Here is a 23,001-nt window from a genome sequence, read left to right on the forward strand (position 1 = left end):
TCGTGCGACCCATGAAGTTCTAAAAAATCCAAAACGTCTCTACTTAGTGGTTTTCTGCGCAGATGCATTGCTGGGGAAAGCATTTCGTATCCAAAATCGTTTCCAGTGATTTGTCCGTCCTCCACAGATTTCGCAAATCGCCGCATTCAAATCAAATTGTCTTGTCACAACTTCAGTTCGTTCGCAACCTTCGACGCGATGTTCTTGAAATTAATCGATGTGCCGGCGATGCGCTTGAAACGAACCCCGTGTAACGACAAGCGAGGGAGTTTGCACACTTCCATCTCCCACTGCACGTGATTTGCGTCGGCGGGATTGCCATAGCAACAGAACAACAGGAAATTTTCGCGCTGTTCAAAATCACAGTGATTTGTATCCAACACCTTCCTTATTTCTTCCATCATCTCTTGCGGGTCCATGGAACTCGTTGTCTTCATGCTCCACGTGAAACGAAGGGAGCGAGGTTTTTCACCCATTGACGTGTCGTTCATGGACCTGCCGTGCAAATAACAGTACATAAAGCATTAGCCATATCCTGAAACAAAACAAAACAAATGAACAAACCGACAACACACAGATCGTGACGTTGAAGAGTGGTGTTCAATGTCCAAATGATAGACAGATCATACTGATGACTTAACCGACAAGCGCTTACAATTTAAAAATTATCTGGCATCATCGAAACATGCAGACGGTAAGACTAATTACGCAAACGTTTACCACGTTAGTGGTACTTTTGTAATTATATAAGCTACGCCTCCATCTTATGTAACAGCCTGATTGCACAACAGTTACACAGTTATGCATAAGAAATGGGAGTTATTGTTGTGAAAATCTCCGCGATTGACGCTCGATATGTCTTAGAATCGCAATGATAAAATACGTAGCCTTTCATAGCTCCAGGGCCCAAGAAGAGAAGTTCTTACTCTTGCTTTACTCGTACAAATTATATCGTCAGGGGCCTTCTCTGGTAAGCCATGCAACCCTTCCGCGCGGTCTGTAACACTCACATTCACGTGTGGGGCGTGATGCAAATTTTCTATCCACGTTGTCATGCGTGTAAATACAGAAATAAAGTAAACAAATAACTTTACTAATATGCCGTGTCACACTTCAAGGCTTTTCGAATCAGGGACACATTCCCGATCGAATTAGAATTTAGAGTGGTGGGTCTTCAAGCGCATTTGAAGCGCCTTTAGGTTTGAAGAAGCCGGAAGAAAAACCGGAGAACCCGGACTGCTCCCCTTCAAATGTTTTTCCACCTACTTTGGTTCCATACTGTAATGTCATTTCAGGGTCCTTACGTTTTTATTTTATTATTTGTCTTGTTTTGTCTCTGTTCTAAACAGATGTATGCCGATGCCACAGTCCTGTGTACTTTTGAACGTAACGCGTTTGGCGTGACCGCAGACTGTAAGTACAGTATCACTTGTTGGTTTTTAACCTGGGTTTTTAATGAACACCCCAATCTCTTGTACCGGAACTCGCGTTGCCTTTGTCTAGCAAAACAGGCCGTGACCGTTGGCCTATTGAATTTGTGAATCAAAAAGTAATATTAACGATAAAATGACACTAAAAAATAACAAAAATTCCAAAACTAGCGACACCTCCCTGGTAGCGTGGGTGCCAAGTGTTCCCACATTTCGGGCTGACGAAAGCTCGGGCGAGAGCTGCGCTAAAAATTAGGGGGACAGGGAGGGGTTGTGACGTAGCCTGCGAAGCAGGCCGCTAAAGGGGAGGGAAAGGTTCAAAAGGAGCGCGGGAGTTTTGGGAGTTTTGGCTTCGCGCGCTTGTTTTTTCCCCCTTTCCCTCCCCTTCGACGCCTGCCACGCAGGCTAGTTGCGACATCGATATGCAATGGCTTAGCCAGTTTTAGGGGCGTTGAGTTATATAGGGAGCAACGAGATGTACTCCCTGTCCGTAAGCACTCCGCAGTTTTCCCCTGACCAATCTTCGCACAGGCCTTTAACTGACCGAACGCCTGTGCAAGGTTTAGACTAGTTGTGCGCCCGAGAAAAACAAACAAACAAAGAAAACAAACCAAAAAAAAAAAAAAAAAAACAGTGGAGGCGGTCCTTCCAAAACACTCGACAAGTCATCCTCTAAGGTTTCCCTGCTTAATATTGTTTCTTTTACACAGACACCTTGCGGAAAGATGGAAAAGTCGGCGTGCTGAACAGTGAAAGGCTCTATTCAGAGACTGGCACTCAGAACAACATCACAGGCTACGCCTACATACCAGACCACGGGCAGCCAGGAAAGCTAAAAGTTCATCTTGACGGCGTACCAGTTGACGCGCCATGTAAGTGACAAGTCAATCGAGCTCTGATCTCTAAAACTAACAAGTACATCCACACTTTTAGTCGATCCAACTTGAAAGAATAGGTTGAGTGTGATGCTCGACAGGCCCTTTGGTATGGGTGTTTCTAACTTAGTTTGTCTTCTACTCTCTATTTTGTCTTGGGTTCGTCGAGATCGCAAGCTTAGCTAAATATTAATCCGACGCGTGGGATACACGCGCTAAACCGCCAGGGGCGGCCCCTCTCGCGCTCCGCGCTTGCATTGCTCGCGCACTGGAAGCCGAAAATAACTCGTAGCAAGGGCGTAGCCGGGATTTTTCAAACGGGGGGGTCACACTGTGTCAAAGTGAGGGTACTCACCAGATTGTCTTGTCGTCTTCGTCACCTGTTGTAGGTTGTGACCCCCCCTTTTTTAAGGCTTACAAAAGGGGGGTCACGGGCACCCCAGGACCTCCCCCCTGCCTACACCCGTAATTCGTAGCAAAAAATAAACGCATTTGTTTGAAACAGTGTCCACTTCTCTCAACAGACTGGGTCGTGAAACTTGGTCCTCCCTCGTTCGGCGAGCCAGGTTTGTACCAGTACTCCGTGGTCACCGATAATTTCCAGGCCACCTTGTTTGTGCTGGCCAGGGATGTCGACACGTTTAGAAGCCAATATGACGCGGAAGTGAAAAGCTGGCTGGCAGAAAATGGTTTCACTTATCCCTGGAACAAGCCTATTGCTACAGTACAGGACGATGAATGCCTCTATTTGATGAAAAGAGCTTCTCCATATCAGACAATTAAAGAGTTCCTAAAACAGGAATATTGACTTGAAAAACTGGAGCAGATTAGATTTTGATGCCCGAGATTTTGAACGTTCCGTTTTACCTGCAAACTGTTAGACATTTCGTTATGATAGTTGTAAAAATGTTTTGGTTCATGACCTGTTAATTTAGATAGCAAAAGAAAAGAAATGAACAGATGTGAAATGAATTTCAAGGACAATAAAAGGCCTGAGAAGGAGTTGACTTGTGTTTGGTTGCGAGGGCAGCAGTTAACAGAGTTTATCTATCTATCGCGGGTTTCAATAAGTTTTTAACAGGACACGAGACACACGGGCAGAAAATCCGCACCTTGTTAAGCTGGGAAGGATGGTGGTGGTGGTGGTGGTGGTGTGGGGGGGGGGGGGGGGGGGAGGATTCTGGGGTGTGCAAACCCGGAAAATCTTGAAATTCTACCCTTGCAATGATGGGTTTTCCCGCAATCTGGACCACAAAATCGGCACCGCTCAGTTACCTGCAAGAGAGGTGGATTTGCCCGTAATTTTGACACATTTAAAGTAGGCTCTTGTACAGAGCATTTGTTTTTTGCTCCGCAATTTGAAGATAAAAGAGAAATAATGCGTACTATAACCAGCAAAATCGTGGTTTTTGACTTAACTTATTCTGAAAACCGAACGAACAGATAGCAGACACTTGTTGAGCTGTAACACGCCCTCCCCCATCCCCCCCCCCGCCAACACACACCCCCACAAAGTCCTTATTTGGGTCGTCGCGCAATGCTTCTTGCGTGACTACCCAAGTACGGCAGTGTCGTCTTCTTCAAGATGTTGTATGACGTCGGAGAAAGTTGCCTTGTCAAGTATTCATTGAACTGTCTATGTTGGTTGTACTGAGTATCGGTGTCTCCACCGCCTATGCTCCAAAACCCGGTTTGACAACAGTGAACCGGTGTAACTAGCCCGAGGGCTGATGAGACCTCAACGACATGGATTTATACGGAACCTCCTTTGCTGGACGTTTTAAGACTCTACTCGAAGAATGGTCAGGGCAATGAGTAGAACAAAACAGCATTTTCATGTTCAAGAATATATTTGTTATAGATAACCCTACATTGACTAAAAAGCGACAAAGGAGCGTAATACACATCAAGAAATTGCCTCGCGTTATATTTAACCACAATAGATTGAAATTCTAAAGGAAGAATATTTACAAAGGTAGAGACCGAGGCAAGAGCTCCATTTGAGTTTCAACAATAGTCATACAACTAAGACAAGATATGAGACCAGTCACGCAAACCTTCTGCAGGTGTCTTACGGCCATTGACGAAAGTTGCGTGACTGGCAACGCTCAGAAGTCTGAATACTAACAAGCGTGACACCGATTAAAACGCAAACGAAATATGAAATTATCTGTGTATATTTTGAGTTTCCAAATCCACCTAACATAAATTAAATTGCGTTTCAAGCAGCGTCCACTGTTGAAACAGCCTGCTGCGCTGACGCTGTTCGGGCTCGTCACGCAATCTTCCTACTCTCCCCTCGTTGGGGGAAGAAGATTGCGTGACGAGCTCAAAGATGTCTGCGTACAAGGTTACTCTTGTAATTACTTACTTCTTATCATTTTCACACGCAATTGAGATGGAATGAGGTTTTTGACTAGTGCGAATTTGCGGCAATCATACAAAAACGAAGATTCGATTCTTACAGGCAATAAAAATGTACATCAATTGAAATAGAACAAAGGGTTTAATTTATTGCATCTACTTACTTACGGCTACTTTTAAAGTGCACTGACCCTTCACAGTAAAATGCAGCTGCCGAGACAAACGCTTGTGTGACTTGATGCTTTTAAGTCACGCAACCGTCTGTATCAGGGGTTTAAATGTAAAATAGTTGTTTCCCTGGCTTTTGCAAAAAATCACATCGTTTTCTGTTGATGGTTTACAAGAGCAAGAAAAAATAATTGTTTCTCACCGATGTCCATGTCGTTTTTTTTCTTTCTACATCGTGCACGTATAATTCAATAAGGCGACCAAGTTTTATCCCAAACTTGTCAAAGACGTTTGAATTCACAAAGCCGCAAACATTTCGATCCAAAAAATAAGAGCGCTTTTTCTTCTTCACTGTTTCTCGAGCTATAAACGATTTTTTTCGACTTGCGCTCCTTACCATCCGAAAACTCCCGGATTCAGATATATTTCTACACATTTCAGAGCAGGACGGTAGAGAAGCGTTGTTTAAAACAATTAAAAACAACCATCCGCAGGTTAACGAGGCAATCTCTGTTTACGAAGCGCACCAAAACACGCAGAGTGAGTCTAGATCAGGCTTTTCAGTTGTGAAATGTATGCGTCTCATTTACTCAGGAATTCTGCTATCTGTACAGCTCCCACGTACTTTCCCACAGAGGAGCATTTATCCCATTGTCCGCGCTCATGACGCAAACTGCGGCAGGTAATGGAACAACTGAAAACTCCTTTAAGCTTCACTCGGCTTGCTTATCAAGCCTCTCTCCCGCTAACCCGTGACTTTCACGGACAGAGGACAGGAAAGAGCCCGGGACTAGCTTAAGATTACTAGTGTTTGCACGCAGTGTATTATGTGAACGACACAGATCTGCCTAGTGATAACACAAATAACAAAGAAAACATTTTCACCCCACTGGGATCGGGGCCATATCGGCGGCTATCTTTCATCTGCCCTCCATTAAAATTAAATAATTCCTATGGGTATTTACATGAACTTGTACACGTTTCGGTCATCTTGAATTTCTCAAACTCGTAGACATATGTCATTTGTATGTACCGTGGGGTTCTGTAGCAAATAAAAACCATCGAGCAACACTCGGCTTGCTTAACTAGCGCAAACCTTATGGTGCAAAAGAAACAAAATTCTCCGCCCTCCGTCAAAAGACAGACAGAAGATGTCCACATTCCTGAGGGGGTCGTGCGACCCATGAAGTTCTAAAAAACCCAAAACGTCTTTACTTAGTGGTTTTCTGCGCAGATGCATTGCTGGGGAAAGCATTTCGTATCCAAAATCGTTTCCAGTGATTTGTCCGTCCTCCACCGATTTCGCAAATCGCCGCATTCAAATCAAATTGTCTTGTCACAACTTCAGTTCGTTCGCAACCTTCGACGCGATGTTCTTGAAATTAATCGATGTGCCGGCGATGCGCTTGAAACGAACCCCGTTTAACGACAAGCGAGGGAGTTTGCACACTTCCATCTCCCACTGCACGTGATTTGCGTCGGCGGGATTGCCATAGCAACAGAACAACAGGAAATTTTCGCGCTGTTCATAATCACAGTGATTCGTATCCAACACTTTCCTTATTTCTTCCATCATCTCTTGCGGGTCCATGGAACTCGTTGTCTTCATGCTCCACGTGAAACGAAGGGAGCGAGGTTTTTCACCCATTGACGTGTCGTTCATGGACCTGCCGTGCAAATAACAGTACATAAAGCATTAGCCATATCCTGAAACAAAACACAAACGAACAAACAAACAACACACAGATCGTGACGTTGAAGAGTGGTGTTCAATGTCCAAATGATAGACAGATCATACTGATGACTTAACCGATAAGCGGCTACAATTTAAAAATTATCTGGCATCATTGAAACATGCAGACGGTAAGACTAATTAACCGATAAGCGCTTACAATTTAAAAATTAACTGGCATCGTTGAAACATGCAGACGGTAAGACTAATTACGCAAACGTTTACCACGTTGAAAAACAATACTGAGTAACACTGAATATGGTGTCAAAAATATCCACTGAACCTATCAAGCACAGTTGTCCCATCCAAGTACATTTACAACAAGGACGCATACGCCATTGAACCAATCAAAAGCTAGATTCAGTTGGCTTGTATGAATGAAGTTTGTGCAGCCCTGGAACTCTGGAGTCGAACAAGCAAACACATCCGCCATTAAAACAATCACATCCTAGGTTTAGGTATTGAATAGCATCTGAAATCAACTCTAGCGGCTGTTTGGTCGAAAGACGACTGAATTCAAACAACAAGGCGCCAACACCGTTGAACCAATCAAGTGCTAAGTTCAGTTCACCACGGTCCAGGGCGCATGCGCGAAAAGAGAAAAAATAACAGACTGGCACTAGCCAGAGATTGGTCCAACTGCGCAGGCGCAGATTTGCCAACACCTGCCTTCTTTTGTGCTTTCTGAGCGAGAGCCTAGCAAATGTTCCTCGCAGAGATTTGCGCCTGGGGCTCGAACGGGCCTTTGGGTCCGGATACACGGACTTTGCCCCGGATGAACTAGCTCCTCGGGCCCTTGAACGCAACAACACAGCTCGTCAGACCCCTCGCCATGTAAGCCACAATGAATTGTACACTGACTTAGTAATAGCGGCAATAAGCCGTGACTTCCTTACACTGTGCTTTCAATGACAAAACAAACAGAATTCGAGTAGTGCTGGTGGCTACGGGGTGCAAACAACAACAAATAAACTAAAATAATCAGAAGTGGAAACAGATTGCATGCATTACCCGAGCAGCGAGCAATGACACTAACTCTTGGCAAAAAAACTTCAATTCTAACAGGTGAATCATTCAACGACTGACTATTTTGATCCTCTACTAGGTCCATCAAGCTTTCGGCTTTCGAAAAAGTGTTTTTACGTAGCTACTACTCTCTTAAAAAAAGGTCGAAAGCAGTGGAAGACAATCGGTTAGCTTTCGGCCATTCACGAAGTATAATGACTCGTTTCACTGCTAACGCCGACGCAGTGGACTCGCATAATCAGGTGATGCATGCACTTGCAAAATACAATCGTGACAAATGGAAACAAACTGAAATAACAAAAACAATAAGTGCAAATTTCTGTTCATTAATAGCTGATGAAATCACATGTGGACTAATCTGAAATGGTCCCAAAAAGAGAAATCAGCAAGCCAACAGAACACAATATGGCGGAGTGGTGAGTGATCACGTGGGTGAGTGCAATAAAAGTGAGAAGCCAACGCACGGATACCACGCGACTCAAAATTGAAACGACTAAAAAATATGAAGACGTGAGACACAAAGACGACATGTATTAAATGAGCACGAAGTGTAAACCCAACAGTGCATGTTAAACAATGTTATACGGTGAGTCCCAGTCCTCAGTTAACCTGCCAAGTTATTACATCAAGAAATGAAAGAACTAGTCCACATCAGTTTTCATTAGATCAGCTATTAATCCAGTGTTATAGTACTCAATCGGCAGGTCTTACGCTCTGTATGTAAACACACTAACCTTAGTACGTTAAAAATCGTTGATTAAGCGTTATTACAATCAGAAGACCACACAAGAAAAAACGAATGTTATTTCACGTTGAAAAACCACAATGCAAAGAAGTCACGGCCAAAAAAAACAAAAACGTCCTTGAAACTTTCAAGGATCGTAACCATGCGCAATCAAATTAAACGAGTTTTCTCAGCGAAGGGTCTGGAGCTGACGCGTTTCCAAGCTGCACTGTTCCATCCAGGAGCCAACCCAGAGAAGGTACCACATGACGTCACTTCGTGCGTAGCACTGAGGAATGCTGGGAAGTAAAACAACTTACCGTGCCCCTCTCCCTGGGAGGGTTTTGTCACAAGGTGCTATAGGCGCCGGCTAGTGGAGTTTGAAACATGCTCTTTTTGTAACGTCATGCAGTAAAAAGCCTTCTCCGAGTTCCAAGCTTAACAAAGGCGGTCAGTTTAAGCAGTTTTTATTGAAAGATTTATCACGTATTTTATTTTTACTGTACCTAAGACATGTTACATCCGTTCACGTTTAAATACAGCTTACAAGCTCTTTATCTAAAAACTAATTTCTGTTTAAATCTTTTTACTTGGCACCCTTGTTTAAGTTAAAAGCAAACTTTCAAAAAGAAATCAGGTTTCGCTAGCATACGAAATACGAAACCAATATGTAGTCCATGTTTAGACCAAAAACCTGGCCAAGATACATAACGACATATTTAACGAAAGGCACAAAAGTTAAAATCACATAAATTGAATTAAATGACACAAGAAAACGAGTTATACAATCTGACATTTTATCATTCGAGGGCAAGTACTTGAAATATACCACTTATAGCACTTGCTGTTTCAAAACAAACTGATTGAGTTACACAATACACGACCATTTTTAAGACATTCATTCAGCAGGATATTAACTTTATTTGCTTTATTGAATTATCATGAAACGAAAACAAAGTTTTGATTAGTTATCCTGGCACGGAACAGTACAACTTCCTGATTTTAAATTCAGCCAAAGAAGCAAACTATGATAAAGTAACGAGTTCAACATCAACGTTGGAGTTGACAAGGTAACGCCTTCCTTCGCAGCAGATGTTTTGAGCGACAGCCTCACTCAAAACATCAACTACACAAATCTAAGGCCAGGGTTCATCTACCATATCAACTCCAAGTTGACGACTCACTGCGTTTTTCCCGCCGTTGCAGCACAATTCTCTTTCCTGATTCAGCTTTTGAAATATATTTGGCGCTGAATACAAGGCGCATTTGTACCGTGGTCTGAACATTACATGTTGTCTGATGTCGTCAAGAAAGGCTTTGCGTATGAATTGCAAAAATTAAAAGCGCCATTAAGTGGTCCAGAGAGAACGTTTACGTCTGCATGTACGGACGATGTGGACAGAAATAAGTTCAATGATTTATTGTTTTTGGATATTTTTCAGTTACAAACCCACGCACCCCTAACTGCTGTACCCCAAATTCACGCGTCCCCATCCCTCCCTTCTCGATCGTCCCCTTGCACGTACAACAATTAACAGAAAGAACATTTCATAAAGTCATTTTCCCTCGCCTTAACCACCCCTCCCCCAGATTTTCTGAAAATGACGCTCATCTGGTTTTCTTTGAAAACGCTAAATACCTTCTGTACACACAGAATTCAACTATTCACTTCAATAACTCAAGCCTGTTTTTAGTTCTGAAAATCACTAAAAACAAACTGAAAACAACTGCTTGGATGATAAACGCCACTTTCGTCAAATTTCAAGCCAGACTGTTTTTCGAGACTCTATAGTGTAGACAAAGCTTCAAGATACTAATTAACCATTTCAGTAAGGACAGACGGGAGCTGTTCACCTATACACTGCATCACCTCACACCAGATACACAGAAGACAGTCAAAAGCAATAACATAAGAGTTAAGCTCTCTTCTAAATAGAAATGACTAGCATACTGACTTCACTCATTACGACGTAACCCCGACTAATGCAAGGTAGTGTACAGTAAGACTCGACTAACCCTTGTCCACTGCCTCCTATGCTCCCTCGGGATACCTCTCTTGGTTCTCTTGGCGACAAAGCTTGTTCCATAGGTCTACGGAGAAACCATCATGTTAGCAGAGAGCTGTGACAAAGTTAGCAGTCTCTTTCCTCCCTTGCACAGTGACATTTTACTGTACATTATTGTACAAGGGAAGGAAAACAAACAGTAGAAAAACAACAATGAATAAATGTGCAGTGAGTGTAGAGAAAAGATTTGTGACACAAATACCAAACTATGCTCTCAACAATACAGTACAAACCCACCTATAAGAACCTGGATTTTTCAAAATTAGCCTAAACAGGTAATTTTGTATGTAGTGCCTAATGGGATTGTTGCTGCTCCAAATGGGTTTAGTGTTCTCTTGTTTGAAAAACATGTTCAGGTAATTATGTCAGAAAGGTAAGATTTATTTCAGGTGTTTTTTTGCGTTCAATGCAGTGCAACTTATTTCCCAAATAAGAACCTATACTACAGCTAAAGCTCAGATTCTTATTAAGTCTCCTTACGAACCAAGTGGCCCATCAGGCCAGAGCTTATCCCAGTTTCTGCAGCATGAAGCGACTAGGAGTTTTTCTACTCTCCCCCCGCCCCCTTACCCCATGGATGGGGTGCTAGTCCATCGCAAAGTTACCCCCAGCATTGACCCCTCGATCTGGAGACAAGCGCACTAACCATGTGCCACTGCGCCTCCCATAAAATGGTAGTTGTAAGGGCGATCTTTTAGCCTACAGGTTTGTAAACACCAGATTCTTATTGGTGGGTTTTAACTCTAATTACCCAGGGCACTGTTTCACACCACAGAAGGCTTGCAGCATAATGCTTAAATATTGCAGTTTGTGTAGTAAAGCCAGCAGTTTATTTATGTTAACACAAATTTAGATAAATTCTAAACTTCATTGATTACTTTTAACATCTTTTAAATTAATTTTCATTGACATTATTTTAATGAGAGGCATACAAGAGAGAGGTTTACTTTTACATTTAAGATATCCAGCAGAAAATTAGCATAATTTAATGTCTATAAACAGGATAAAAACGAGTTTAACAAGTTACTGTCAACTGACCGTTGTCCTTGGGGACCTGGCCTTGGTGCCACTGTGGGGTCCAACTGCCGACTAAGAAGTTACATGGGGTTAACTATCTCACCCCATCAACAGCAATGATACGTTGATACAATTTACTAATACACTTTACTTGTCTTTCAATTCCAAACCAGAGCATTCAGATTTTGGGGTTTTGAAGTAGGAAACAGGTCTGCTTGTACAGTAAACAGGGTTACTGACGAGCAGCACTGTTTCATAAACAAACCGTTTCATTTTATAGAATTAACACTGAAAAGGCAGTTGTTTGTTGTAAACACACTATCAATGGCACATTATGTTGATTTAATTCGATCTGCAGTGTCTATTTGGATACAACTCGTTAAAATTAATTGTTTACAATAACTTACACGTAGCTCCCACTGACTTGAACACAACCAAAAAATTTAACCAGTTAATATCATTGTTTAGAGCCAAAGAAGAGCTGTTACAAACACGTATGAAGAAATTTTGATTGTATTTTGACAAAGTATTCAGACAAACAATTTACAATAACTTAGAATTCACAATCACTGGAAAAAAAAAACAAGGCTTTCGTCAGTCTCCAAAATATGGAACCCACACAAAAGCCATCTACATCCATGAACAATGAATAAAACAAGTTACAATGAAATACAATCAGATGAGAGACAAACTGCAACTGCTGGACTTGATTAGAAACTACTAGTGGGGTTTGAAGTTCTTTGGATTGTCTCGCTGCATCCACATTTGAACAAAACATTTCCATAAAGTAGTAGGTTTTATCACTTTTGCCTGTGTTTTATCATTCCCGAAAACTCATGATCCTTCTGATCACCAACAAGAATCACAACATCTAGCTTGGTTTAATTTTTTGAGCAGACAGATTGCTTATTTTCAATTGTTGGCCAATCTGACTTGAGTGGAAAAAACCCTAAGTCTGAGCAGAAGTCTGTGAATTGTTGACCTGTAAACGCACACGTATTTCACGCTGTCGCTTGTCGGCTAGTGAACTGTGGACTAGACACAGCCAAAGATCATGACTCTTGACAGTAACCGAAAAGGATTGTGACCTATGGGGATAACAACAGTGTTCTATTTGCTTCATGTTTACTAAACACTGTCACTGTTTCCAACATCATACATGTATTTTTTGAAAGTTGATAAGTGAGAAATTTGTATTTTATGAAACAATCCACAAAGAGAGTATAATTTTTGGTAGTAATACATACCTCTTACTAAATCTGGACGTAAGCTTACTAAGAAGTGAGGGTCTCCCACCAGGGCCCAAAGGATCGTTAGCTCTCTCGGGCCCATTTTGGGTGCGAGGTCGCGTCTGACCGCTATGGAAAGTACTCCGTGCTGTCATGTTTCTAGTTCCAAGCCGCGACGGTGGAGGTTGAACTTCAGAGTTGGGATTTGTCCTCCTGGAAGAAACAAATGGTGATAATAAAAATTAAAGGACAGAAATAAGTACAAGGAAAAATATCAAGTTAATTTCAAAGTTGCCTTGTCATAAGAAGTACAGAAATGTACTTCTGGAAAACAATACGAAAATCAAAAGTGGAGTAGTAATGTTCATTCAAAACTACACCGGTGACCCATATAAAATACACGTACAATGTGAGATGATATTGGATGCAAGAAAAAGATTAAGTTTCAGCACTTTTACCCAAACTTAAAGTTGCACAAATGAATGCATGTCGGAAAGAATTTTTAACAGCAGCAGTAAAGAAAAACATGCAGTTCAATTTTCAGCTGACATTAGCAAGTCATTGCCATTAAATTCCATAGTAAAAACTGACAATGAGGAACATGTACCAAAGTTGAAAAAGCAATATTTTAAAAAAGTAAATTTATACCTTGAGCAACAATGGATAGTAATGACTATGGCTGGTGGATAGGATGTGGAAATAAATCAATCTGAATCACACCTCCAAGATGTGGTATTCTTATCTTTTTTTTTTTTTTTTTTTGACAAAAAATGAATTTTAGAGAGGTACTGAATAGCCACCTGTTTTCACCCACTCATTCCTCATAAAAGATTTCCATGATTCAATCCAAAACTTCAATTTGGACGACAAATGTCTACAAAGATCTGTACATTGTCTCTAACAGGCTGTTGATTGCTCTTGAGTCTCTGTGCACAACAATCAATCCAGACCCACAACAAATCTCTGTTGAGCTGCAATACTGTCAGTGTTGTTTTCTTTGGGTTGAATCACAGATGAATCTTTCACAAGGAAATAGCAGACTGCACAAAGTGGCTATCAGTCAGGAGGAATATTGCATGGTGACCAAATAACGCTGACTTGAAACAGGGCAACAATACTGTGCTTGTCATGGATCACTCTTTGAAACTAAAGTAATTACGGACAGAGCACACTCACCCGGCTCTATGCCTATTTTCCTGGTGAATAGCAACTGGTGGAAGAGATCTACGTGTGGGTGATAACCTGTTACCAAGATCTGGTGGAGGTTGCTTAGAAGTGGGTCTGCCAGCACCCACGCTACTGCCACTAGGGCCGGGTTCTGTTGCACTAATAGAAAGGCAGAGAAACGAAAAGATAAGAGATTGAGTTCTTTGGAAGAGCTTTGCAGATTTACCCAAGTTTACAAGAGAGAGGACACCAGTATTATAAGAAGCAAGAAGACATTCTAAAGGAAGAAGTTATAACAAAGATGCTAGAGGTTTGCATTTGCAATGGCACATGTACAAATGTAATAATGCACATGCTGTAGTGTTTGAATGTCTTGTTGATTACTTTTCTTCCCTACTGCACTTACTATAACTTTCATACTTTTCATTCTGGCCTTTTACCATTCTTAAAACCCAAATGTGGAACTGCAGCACTGACTTGGCAGACTGACATATATGTGTAACTACAACATCAAGACAAAACTACCGCAGCATATATGGTGGGGTATTTATGCCGTTTTAAATGTTGGTCACAAACCTTTCTCCTTTCCCATTTGCCTGACTTGATGGTGTTTGTGATGTGCTGTTCCTCTCTTCCGCCCGTTTCTCCCCATAAACATATGTGTTTCTTCTGATAATTCCTGGTGGCATACTGTGTTGCTAAATAACATGATAAGTTCAAATCAGCATATTGACCACCACAGCTTCAGGTATCAATGCTTATTAACAAGTGAACTGTGCAAGCTCTGCGCAAGCTGAAGGCTCCTATACTGTAGACTGGTACTTGGCGAGGAGTAAAGCTCTGAGCCATTTGTCAAAGTCAGAAGAAACCAAGATTGAGCAGTAAAATTAGTTTACCATATTGATAAAACCACTTTTCAGAAATAGCAGGGATTTCATCCAAATGGTGATCTAGGGTCCTGAGCGGTCAATCAAATCACCAGTTTGCCAATATCAGACACTGGCAATGCTTCTACCTCTTAATTGTCATTTTGAAGTCGGTAAGAAATTGTAACATTACAGATTTACTGTAAGGACAACAAAGATTTTAACCATTCTTGTAGAACTAACCCTTTGCGTCTTTCCTCTTCGATTTCTATCTGCTGCACGTTCAGGTATTTCGGCCTTGTTAGGATTGGAAGCTCGTCCAATAGATGACGGCACTCGCTCGTCGTTGGGAACGGCGTTCTTTATCACACCACCTCTTTCCCGATCCCGCTCTCCTCTGCCCATAGGTTTTGCTTGACTTGATACTGTTCCACCTGCTTCAGTAGCAGCTCTGTTGAAAATGTTTAGCATTGGTTATCCTACATTCTATCAATGCAAGGGCAATTAAGGAGTAACACTGCTTGTGATAATTCAACATCAAAATTACACAAGCCTATCTTCAGTAACAGTCAACGCATCACAAACAAGCCTAAACTTTAACTACACCTTGGTATGACTGAACAGATTACAATTAAAATAGTGTCTAGGACTTACACAAGTGACAAAATGATTTCACTTCCCCACCACCTCCTCCTCCCAGCCCCCCACCTCTTGAAAGCAACAAAAGCTTTCATGATAACTGAACCCGGAACTAATGACTCTAAACTTCAGCCAGCTGTCATAAATGAGCAAAATAACATGGAGCATCTAACGAAAACTGGTTAAACTTAAAGCGTGTAAGGTTAGTGGTTAGTATGCACAATTCTCAAATTTAACTAGTAAGCGGAGGGAGAACATTTCCAATATAAAACAGAAGTTGAAAATGAACTCAATGTTATTTTAGGAAGAATACAGAGAGAAATAAAAATAACATCAAAATAAAAGGTTAGTACAAAATTAGATAGGGTGCAACCTAATCATGCTTGCCTGCTTATACCAGGGCCTGTTTTATGAGGAGTGCGACCTTCAGTATACCTTCTAGGTAATTCACGATCTCCTCTCTCCCGCCTCGCACTGGCTCGGCTTGGCCGAATAGGAGCAGGCACACCAGACGGCATAGATGTACTTGGTCTTGGTGCACTAGTGTTTTCCATTAGTGGGTCACTGGAGCCATTCAACTGTAAGCAAATAAATGACTGAATTGTCTCTTAACATACTGACATTTCTATGATACTGTCAAAAGAAATTAGATGTATTGGGACTGGTTACGGAATAGGTCATTTCCGAGTTGCATTTTGCCTCTGTGTCAAAATGAGACTTTGAGCAAAACCATTCATATGTAAATGGTTCTACATGAGGACTCGTTTTGACACAGAGGCAAAAGGCAACTCGGAAATGGTCTATCATGGAACTAAATTCAGAGTCACAAAGCTAAGATTACTCACTGTTAATTTTTGCCTTCTCTCATCCAAGAGGAGGTACGTGGCCATGACCTCATCATATCTATTGTTTGACAAAGCTTCCTGGATCTCTTCTCTTGAAAATCCCATTTGAAGCATAATTTCTGAACATAAAAAAAGTTGGAATTACATTTTGAACAACATAGTCAAACAACACTATACAGCTATATGTACTTGCTTTTATAAACTCCTTACCTATTCTTCTTTCATCTTTAAAATCAGGTGTAGGTTCACTATACGGTTTAAGATCTTGATTATCATATCCTAAATTCATCCACTTGTCCGACATAATTTGCTACAGAGTAATAAATATTACAACTTTAGTACCACCAATACAGTAATTATTAACATTAATGAATGAAGCTCTACAATTAAATCTAACCATGAGCAATAATTACTAGCTCACTACAAAGAACATCACTTGGACAGAGGTTGAGAGAACTACCAAAAATAGGGTCAGGTGGAGATCCATGGGTGACGCCCTATGCTCCCCCTACCAGGAGTGAAGATGGCCTACTGTAATGTATGAGCAACAATCAGAAACACAAATCCACACAAGATAACAAAACAGAACCCTTAAGTTCCTTTTGCAAGCATCAAACATGCATCAAACACGACATCTCAATTCTTCTAATGTAAGCCTACACCGCTTAAGTCACTTTGGAGAATTTGATAGCTCATCACGATAAGTTAGATGATTCTCTTCATTCTAGTTTGCCACCTCAGTACCAATACACATACTGATATTGATAGGAGTGTCTACTTCAGCTGAAGGGAAATAACAACACAAAGATACCCACCTCTAGTCTAGATCGCTTTGTTGGATTAAGCACTAAAAATCTCTTTAATAGATTCTCACAGTCTTGGAAAAAAGAGAAAAAAATCAAATTAAAACAAATTACATTATGCAAAGCAGTTGAAAACCATTTTATCACAGCATAAAAGTATTCAAACCTACAAAAAAAACTTCAGTTCTAAAGTTGTTATGTATCTTCAAAATTTAAGATGACTTTCTCTATAAGAGGGATTCACCAAGGGGAACATAAAACAGATCCAATAGACTAAGGGTGTATAGATCTGATCTATAGTACCATTCAAACAAATTTATGTTTACTGACTCACCTGTCGACATATAAAAAGGTATCCTATATTTTCCTCGGAGTACTCTTTCTCTTAATTCCTACAAAGAAACATTTAAAGTCGCTTTCCATTAAAATGTTGATGGACAGAAGTCAGAGACGTGTGGATTGGCAAAACAAAAGATCGAAATTCACAATCGATGAGAATGACAGCGGTAAACAAAAATATTCTTACTTTTAAATTTTGTCCATCAAATGGAAGTGATCCGCTGACTAGAGTGTATAAAATTACACCTAAACTCCAGACATCAACCTCTGGGCCGTCATACTTCTTCCCTTGAAACAGCTCTGGTGCTGCATAAGGTGGGCTGCCACAAAAGGTATCTAGTTTGTTGCCTGGAGTGAATTCATTACTAAAACCAAAGTCTGCTATCTTAATGTTCATGTCTCCGTCTAAAAGTAAATTTTCAGCCTAGAAAGAGAAGAAACAAAGAGAAGTATTTAATACACTCATCACCACTCTCAAGTTATTGCAGGAAAAAACCCCAAATCCGATTCCCTGAGGAGAGTAAATTTTGTTCTTGGGCAAGTGATAATATAAGTTTAGTAAGCAATGATGTGAAATACTCCTCAGTAGCCTTAAGGATCTGAGTGAAAATGTCAGTTTTCGAGTAAGAAACTAATTCAGACTTAAGGCTGCCAGATGAGTGAAACACCGAGTTGAGAGCATGGATTGGTTTAAAATCCAAGCATACTTTGTTCACATTTGTCCTCCCAATGTCATATTGGCCACCTCAAATGGATTTTCAATTTTTTTCCTGCCCTGCAAGGTTCACAAGGTATGAATTCTCCATGCGTGTTGTCATACCAGTCTTTCAGTTATAGTTTGGAGAAGCTGTTTGGATATCACAATATTCCCTGGTTGATGATTACCGTTATCCTCATTTCATGTCTGTTTGGCAGTGTGTATGATGTAAGTTGGGAATTACTGGTTTAAAAAGCCTTCAAAAAGTACAAAAAAACTACATGTAGTGAGGAAAAGCTGTAGTTTTACTGGGCACTGGACCAATATCAGTATACACAGCTGATTAATCATCATTTCTGGTCCAACAATTAGAAATCTAGGCATTTGATATCGTTTGAGCAAAGAATCAGAGGTAACCAAAATAAGTCATGATCATGAACTAGGCAATCGTAAATTGCATTGTAGGTAGCTCATTGTGCTTGGAGATCTGGCACTGAGAATCCATTAATGAAATAGGCAAATGTAAGGCATCCCTTTTCTTCTGTGATATTTTGATAAGAACTGCTATTCTTGTTCATGAATTCCCCTAAACCTCGAATAATCTAGACTTTACTCCCTTATACCTTGAGATCCCTATGAATAACATGCTTCTGATGGCAGTACTGCACAGCAGATACGATCTAAGACAGAGAGAAAAGAAAACATCAAGTATTAGAGAATTACCAAGATTATTATTAGAAATGCAGGGGTAAAGAAACTAAACAATCATCAATACCTGTCTAAACTTTGCTCTTGCCTCCTTCTCCTTCATTCTACCATGTGCTACAAGGTAGTCGAAAACTTCACCTACAAAACAAATAATAAGGGGGCTCAATTCATTACACTACACTAGTTATGTAAGAAATGATTAGGAAAGAGCACATTGGCCAAATAAACCAGCATTGATGAGTAAAGGGAATTCATACTAGCAAGTCTCAATCCTTTACATGTCAGGGCAGAAAAAACCCCAGGTCCGATTGCCCAGGACAAGTAAATGTTGCTCTTGGGCAAGTATAAATTGAAGTTTGGTGGTCAGGAGGGCAAGTGAAATTAGCCTCAGTAGTCTTGTTAGTGATAATTTCCAATCAAATCAATTTCAAAACTCAAGACTGCAAGATGAGCAAAACAATGAGTTGAAAGCACAGATTAATTTAAAATCCTTGAGCATAACCCTATAGTCTATCACTGATTACAGACAGTACCTGGTAAATGATGTAGCTGATAAGGTGCATGAACATTACGTGCCTACTGAGCAAGTAATATTTTAGTTGAGCAACTGAACTGAAATGTACTGGCCCACTGGGCAACTGGATTTCATTTTTTTTTTCTTGCCCTGCATGTCCTACATTTTGTGGTGCATTTCTAAGAGGCACTCGTGCTACCTTTTTATTGATAAAAAAAAATAAAGAAAGAAATAGAATACATGATTATATGACTTTTACATTTCCGTACCTCCACTTGCGTACTCCATGACAAGGTACAGAGTCTTGTCAGTTTCTATGACCTCATAGAGCTTCACTGTAAAACAATAAGACAATCTCGTCAGCACACCTTACTTTGCAACAACACAAAAAGCCCTTAAATCTTAAATTACAACAGTGCTATGGCAGACATTTTAGGCTTTCTCAAGGGATAAAAAAGTATTAACTTTGTTTGACCCCATATAGCAATCACAGTCAGATTTGCAATTCACGTTGCGTCATCCTACAGTGAAGCACCAGCGAATAACAAAAAATGTCAATTGTACTAGTGTACTCTGTACAGTGTCCCCTCATGTTACTTTGCAGTACATGTGCTGCAAGGATTCTGCCATAAAAAACTACATGTACCAACATACAAATTGAACTGGTATCAAACTTCCAAATTATCAAACACCAATCTAAACAACAGCATACATGTACGTAAAATTGAATCAAGAGAGCGTCCATGTTTAGAGGATTAATAAAGGAGAATATCTATGAGTTTCCAGCTTTCTGCAGGGAACAAAGGGTAAATGATAAGTCTGCAAAGTGGGCTTTGTTTGTAGTGCAAACTACATGAACTTGTAAAGATGTCGACTAGATCTCACACCAACCCAATGTACATGAAATTACATTTAGTAAAAACCAAAAAATATATCTTTACCAATGTTGGGATGGTCAAGAAACTTCATGATCCTGACCTCTCGAAACAACTGCAAAAAATAAAAAAAATAAAAAAAAAATAAACAAATGTTCAAGTGGAAAATATCCTGAATTATACACGTACAAAGAAAGCAAAATTGAACTCTCAATAACAAAATTATTTCGGTACTTATGTGACAAGCTTACACAGATTTCATAAATGATGATGCTTAATTTTCCCAAAGTATAAAGGATTGAGATGCACGAATCTGGTCCACTACCATTTTATGTAGATTTAAGCATGAAACACAGATTATTTGTTTGTTTAATCGTACCCACTTTTGACAAAGCATGAAAGTGGAAGTGTGTGTTCATGTATTGACCAAAGAACTGAAGCTAGGAGTCCCATTAAAAGAAACTTAGCTTTCCATATAGTTACATGCGTAGCTGCTAAATAGTTTATAAAAACACCATATAACTGTATCTAAGCGCAACTAGCAACCAAACTCTATAGCAGACATTTGTCAAAAGTTAGAAAATTGTTAAAAACATCTCCAATTTATCCTCTTTTAATAACGCAGAATATTCTGAACTGATGTGGGTAAACGAATCTATGCCAATGGAAAAAGTATCGAGAAATTTCAAGCCATCAAGCAACTTCTAAGAGTGATTGCCAACTACACACAAATCACTGAAAACAAATATGTCAGTGGATGTGAATCACAATGTTGAATCTCACAAAAGGTATAGATGATAACAAGAAATTACCAGAACAACACTGTAGAATTACTGCAAAAAGAAATTGTAATGACAGATAGGACTATTTGACAATGAGTTTGCATTGTGCAATATTAATAGAGCACATGATACACAACGTGGAAAATGTAAAAAAAAACTAACATCTGCAATTCAGGAATGTTTTAAAATTCATGTACATGTACATTGTAATCTGATCTTTCTCAGAAGACACAATTACCAAAAGCACTACACCTGCATTTGTACCAAAATATAAATTAATCCTCCCACCAAAGTTTCTATTAAACACATACAAAGTCAACATGTATAAGTTTGTTGCTGCATTATCTACGACATTCCACACATTAGTACTAAGCAACATCAAGGAAAATGATTGAAACTAAGTCACAAATAAAGGCACTTAAGTACCTTATATAATGTGCCAGCCTGCTATTAAAAGCAAAAACAACTAAATAAAAATAATAACAGAAAAACTTTATATTTTGAAAATACAAAAAACAATTAATTGAAATTTCTGCGTGCATTGCTAGACAAACCAATTCATTTCTTAGTTTCAATTTTGAGGCTGAATTAGGATAATGATAAAAGTATAATGTATGCAATGGGAAATGTGTTAGCTCGCATTAGCTCACATAGTTTGGAAGACATCCTTGAGAATAATTTTTTGTAATTTCATGCTTTCAATTTCATGCTTGAAAATGAATTGGTATTGAAAATGAATTGGTATTTCAATGAAAAACTTGATGCTGATTACTTTCGGGAATTAAAAGGCTAATAATAATAACAGAAAAACTTTATATTTTGAAAATACAAAAAACAATTAATTGAAATTTCTGCGTGCATTAAGACAAAAGACTAGATAGCTGTCTCAATCTTTTCTTTTTTAAAACCTTTAATTACACACAGTGATCATTAAATATATTTGTTATAAATGACAAAACCAGTTGACCAGACCTTATGCACCTAATAAGGAAGAAAGAAACCCAGCACAACTAATTGTTGACAAGAAAAAAGGTTTTGTACCCATTTACAAGTGTATGAAAACCAGAAGCTACATGGAAGAAAAACTCACTGAAGTTTCAATTTAAGCTGTACTTCTTCCGTGTTTTAAAAACTGCAAACAGATCAATATGCAAGCACTTAAAAATATCAAATGTGCTTCTTCTTCAATATCTAACTTGTTGCTGTACACATGCACCGACAGGCTATATTAATACTGTTCACATCATGGCAAATTACAAGTAATATCTAATACAATTACTGCACTTAAATATAAAGAACCAGTACATTTTCATAAATGCAACAAGAAAACTCTGTTTTACCACCCCAGGTATACACAACAGACGATTTGGTATCTTAAGTGTTGAGAGTAAAAGCTTAAGAAACTTTACATTAGAATATTGTTGTACTCAGGGCCCATGTAACATCAATAGACAAGTAGCTGACTGATGACTTGCTTCTTCCATTTAGCTACATGATCACATCAAATACTAACTGGGTTATTAACGAGACACACAAACATTTCAATGCAACATCTTTTTGTCTGCTTCCAATGTTTGTGGTTAATTTTTTATACTGTGGGTAGTGTGCATCATATCTGATCTAGACAATTGTTGATAATATTGTATCATTACAAGAAGTAATTTTTACACAACCTTAAAACAAAACATGCTACTTTACTACATGTGAAAATCTTATAGATGTATGCTTGAATTTACAGCTTCACAATTCACTTGAGTTGTAACGTCTTCAAAATGCAACTGGTTGTGAATATTCAATTTATGATAAGAAACACACAAGCAAAAAAATGCTAAATGTACATGTACAAATCAATGAAATATTTTCATGCAAATGATGACGTCAATGAAATGTGCATATGTACCATATAGATTTTGCAATCACAGTATCATACAAAAGTCCTGCTTTATGGTGCAACACACCATTATATGCCTCAAACAATATACAAGCCTGCAAATAATTTTTGTCTACGAGCAAGTCATTTGTCAGGCCAAAGATAAGTTTTGGCCTGACAAAAAGCCAGTCTGGTCGGACCAGACTGGATTGAGACATTTTGGTATTTCAGAGTAGAACCTCTGCCCAAATGTTGGTTGCAAATT

General features: G+C 39.5%; 2 protein-coding genes across 9 annotated transcripts in view; one reads left to right on the top strand and one right to left on the bottom strand.

Moving 5' to 3' along the window:
- Positions 1-371: 371 nt before the first annotated feature.
- LOC145483967 (uncharacterized) lies at positions 372-3,421 on the top strand. Of its 2 annotated transcripts, XM_081462555.1 has the most exons (4): positions 372-694; positions 1,350-1,413; positions 2,141-2,302; positions 2,830-3,421. In XM_081462555.1, exons 1-4 carry the CDS (start codon positions 686-688, stop codon positions 3,111-3,113), a joined length of 519 nt encoding a protein of 172 aa, XP_081318681.1. In that variant the 5' UTR covers positions 372-685; the 3' UTR covers positions 3,114-3,421. The 2 variants fall into 2 exon arrangements, with proteins under 2 accessions (XP_081318681.1, XP_081318680.1); XM_081462554.1 differs by lacking the exon at positions 372-694 and having other exon boundaries at positions 957-1,413.
- Positions 3,422-4,792: 1,371 nt separating this feature from the next.
- LOC145483966 (MAP/microtubule affinity-regulating kinase 3-like) overlaps positions 4,793-23,001 on the bottom strand; it is a 30,337-nt gene continuing 12,128 nt past the window's right edge. For 2 of the 7 annotated variants that reach the window (XM_081462547.1, XM_081462549.1), the window contains 18 exons: positions 20,151-20,199; positions 19,479-19,544; positions 18,763-18,833; positions 18,611-18,667; positions 17,478-17,714; positions 17,286-17,343; positions 16,964-17,025; positions 16,359-16,458; positions 16,149-16,267; positions 15,691-15,881; positions 14,908-15,115; positions 14,375-14,496; positions 13,808-13,957; positions 12,650-12,844; positions 11,424-11,474; positions 10,336-10,410; positions 7,239-7,364; positions 4,793-6,504 (listed from right to left, as the gene is read on the bottom strand). In XM_081462547.1, the coding sequence (XP_081318673.1) occupies positions 6,174-6,504; positions 7,239-7,364; positions 10,336-10,410; positions 11,424-11,474; positions 12,650-12,844; positions 13,808-13,957; positions 14,375-14,496; positions 14,908-15,115; positions 15,691-15,881; positions 16,149-16,267; positions 16,359-16,458; positions 16,964-17,025; positions 17,286-17,343; positions 17,478-17,714; positions 18,611-18,667; positions 18,763-18,833; positions 19,479-19,544; positions 20,151-20,199 (2,268 nt within the window). In that variant the 3' untranslated portion in view covers positions 4,793-6,173. The remainder of the gene's footprint in view (positions 6,505-7,238; positions 7,365-10,335; positions 10,411-11,423; positions 11,475-12,649; positions 12,845-13,807; positions 13,958-14,374; positions 14,497-14,907; positions 15,116-15,690; positions 15,882-16,148; positions 16,268-16,358; positions 16,459-16,963; positions 17,026-17,285; positions 17,344-17,477; positions 17,715-18,610; positions 18,668-18,762; positions 18,834-19,478; positions 19,545-20,150; positions 20,200-23,001) is intronic. The other 5 variants (XM_081462548.1, XM_081462552.1, XM_081462550.1 and 2 more) reach the window with 5 other exon arrangements.

The sequence above is a fragment of the Orbicella franksi genome, chromosome 4, assembly GCF_964199315.1.
Source record: "Orbicella franksi chromosome 4, jaOrbFran1.1, whole genome shotgun sequence".
Taxonomy (NCBI): Eukaryota; Metazoa; Cnidaria; class Anthozoa; order Scleractinia; family Merulinidae; genus Orbicella; species Orbicella franksi.